Below are 2051 nucleotides of genomic sequence, written 5' to 3'. Positions count from 1 at the left end.
CCTTCCCCCTACCCTATCACCTCCCTCCCACTGTGACAAATGGGGGATCCAACTTCGTAATCTGGAGGCTTTGAGACTCACCTATAAGTGAAATGGGGGTCGCCGTGATTTTGCCAAGTAAGACATGTTCCTGGATCAACATCTTTTGTTGATCCTGGATCAACATTACTGTCCAAAAATATTGACTAAACCCAATCCCTACCCATAATTTATTCCTAAAATCAGTGTGAAATGATAGCTGATTAACAAGGGTGTAGAAGCACTTAACCCTGATCGTAAGCCAAAAACAGATATTTCCTGAAAAGTTATCCCAGGATCAACAAGGATGTTGATCCAGGAACATGTTGTACTTGGTGAAATCACGGTCACCAATCCAGTTATGGCACAAAGTGAATGTGTGCGACAGGCATCAAGGGATTCCATGCATACTTCAATGTAAAAAAAAATATAGTAATCTGTTATTTTGAGTGAAAAAAGGGGGGCAAAGACTAGTAGAGGGCAGTGAGTTTAAACACTAAAAATGACATCCATTAAAATGAGCTTAATTGTGTAGTATAGGAAGAGATGGCACTACAAAAAAGGTTGGTTTAAAGTTGTTTATAATTACATAAAAAATGTTATTATTCCTATTGTTACTATAGGAAGAGTACTGAAAGAGATCAAACAAGTGATGTGTATTTGACCAAGTAATAACAATATGAATTGGTTCAATGACATATACCAGACAGCAGCAGCATCAAAAAAATCTGTGCACTTGTTGCCATTAGTAACAGAACGGTTGCTGTGGACACATATGATTCTTACTACCCTTCCATTATGTGAAAAACACTCCATCCGCAGGGCAGAAAGTGGTAGTACATCAGAGTCTAGAGATGTCAAGCATAACACAGGTGCAAGCTTGTTTAATTCTGGCTTTTGCAATTTCTGTTGAAGAACTAACCTTTTTTTTTTTTAAGAAAAAAAAAAAACTTTTCTCTTTTTTATGCATGACTGTTCAAAAGGGTTTCTTGGACTGTGTTTCACATTATGAATTAATTTTTTTATTGACTAGACAGACAAATATTTTATCTACAATGTAATAATTGAATAAAATCACTTGAATACATATTACATTAGCATCTGAAATTGGATGTTTTATCTCACACGACTCTTCTTCAATCTGGACATTTCCCCAGAGGCTTTCCGTTTGCGTGAAGATGTATCTTGAACTTTTTCTAGATCATCCGTAGCTGCACCAGGAAGATAGTAAGCGTCCATTGAAGGAGAAGGCTCCTGAAAAAAAAGATGCTATTTATATATCTATTAAATCATACTTGTTGCCTCGACAACCATTCAGATCTGAACAGAACATGACATTACTGTGATGGATTTGGACTTTAATGTCAGGTGTACGCACCATTAATCTACATCAAACTGAAATTACTCATGACTTAGAAAATATATGCGCTCTTTGCGCTGCATGTTTCAGAGTGAAGTGTGGCATTGTACTTTTACATGTAAGCATCTCATAATCCAGTGTTTTCAGTGTCTCTGAGTTTGGGTTGCTTACAATGTAAGCAACATATGCAAACCTTCAGAAACTTTTCAACAAAAAGAACATTTCACCAAAAGAGAAGCTTGATGGTTTAACCTTTGAAAATGAACAGTTGTACTGTAAAAAAAAATATTTGTCTTGATGCTTTATTACAAAATGTTTTTTCAGATGTATTTTTCAGTGAAATATTACAACAGGAATATATATTTTTTATTTTGTTATATTTCTTTGTTTAATTTAGTAATACTAATAAATTTGTAAAAAATTTTTTTTTTTAAATTATGATAATTTTTCTTAAATACTTGGAAGTACAGCAGTTTTTACAGATTTTTTTAATTTAGTGAAATATAACAGTAATATTTAGGGGTCTAAGAACCGAAGGAATGCGAACCTTACTGTATTTTCTTCTTTCTCTGCAGTAAAACTGTCTGGGTATCAGTCAGAGACCATAGATCGTAGAAATGCCAAACTTGGTAGGATAGTATTTCTGATTCTGATATATATATATATATATATG

The 2051-nt window shown here is 34.0% G+C and overlaps 1 protein-coding gene across 1 annotated transcript in view; it reads right to left on the bottom strand.

Moving 5' to 3' along the window:
* Positions 1-623: 623 nt before the first annotated feature.
* Positions 624-2051, bottom strand: part of topbp1 (DNA topoisomerase II binding protein 1) — a 27398-nt gene continuing 25970 nt past the window's right edge. Inside the window, exon 26 of the mRNA XM_016563055.1 lies at positions 624-1272. Coding sequence (XP_016418541.1) covers positions 1135-1272 — 138 coding nt within the window. The 3' untranslated portion in view covers positions 624-1134. The remainder of the gene's footprint in view (positions 1273-2051) is intronic.

The sequence above is a fragment of the Sinocyclocheilus rhinocerous genome, unplaced genomic scaffold, assembly GCF_001515625.1.
Source record: "Sinocyclocheilus rhinocerous isolate Xijiao unplaced genomic scaffold, SAMN03320098_v1.1 scaffold1762, whole genome shotgun sequence".
Lineage (NCBI taxonomy): Eukaryota > Metazoa > Chordata > Actinopteri > Cypriniformes > Cyprinidae > Sinocyclocheilus > Sinocyclocheilus rhinocerous.
The sequence above is the reverse complement of the archived record's forward strand: the minus strand, read 5'-3'. Positions and strand labels throughout refer to the sequence as shown.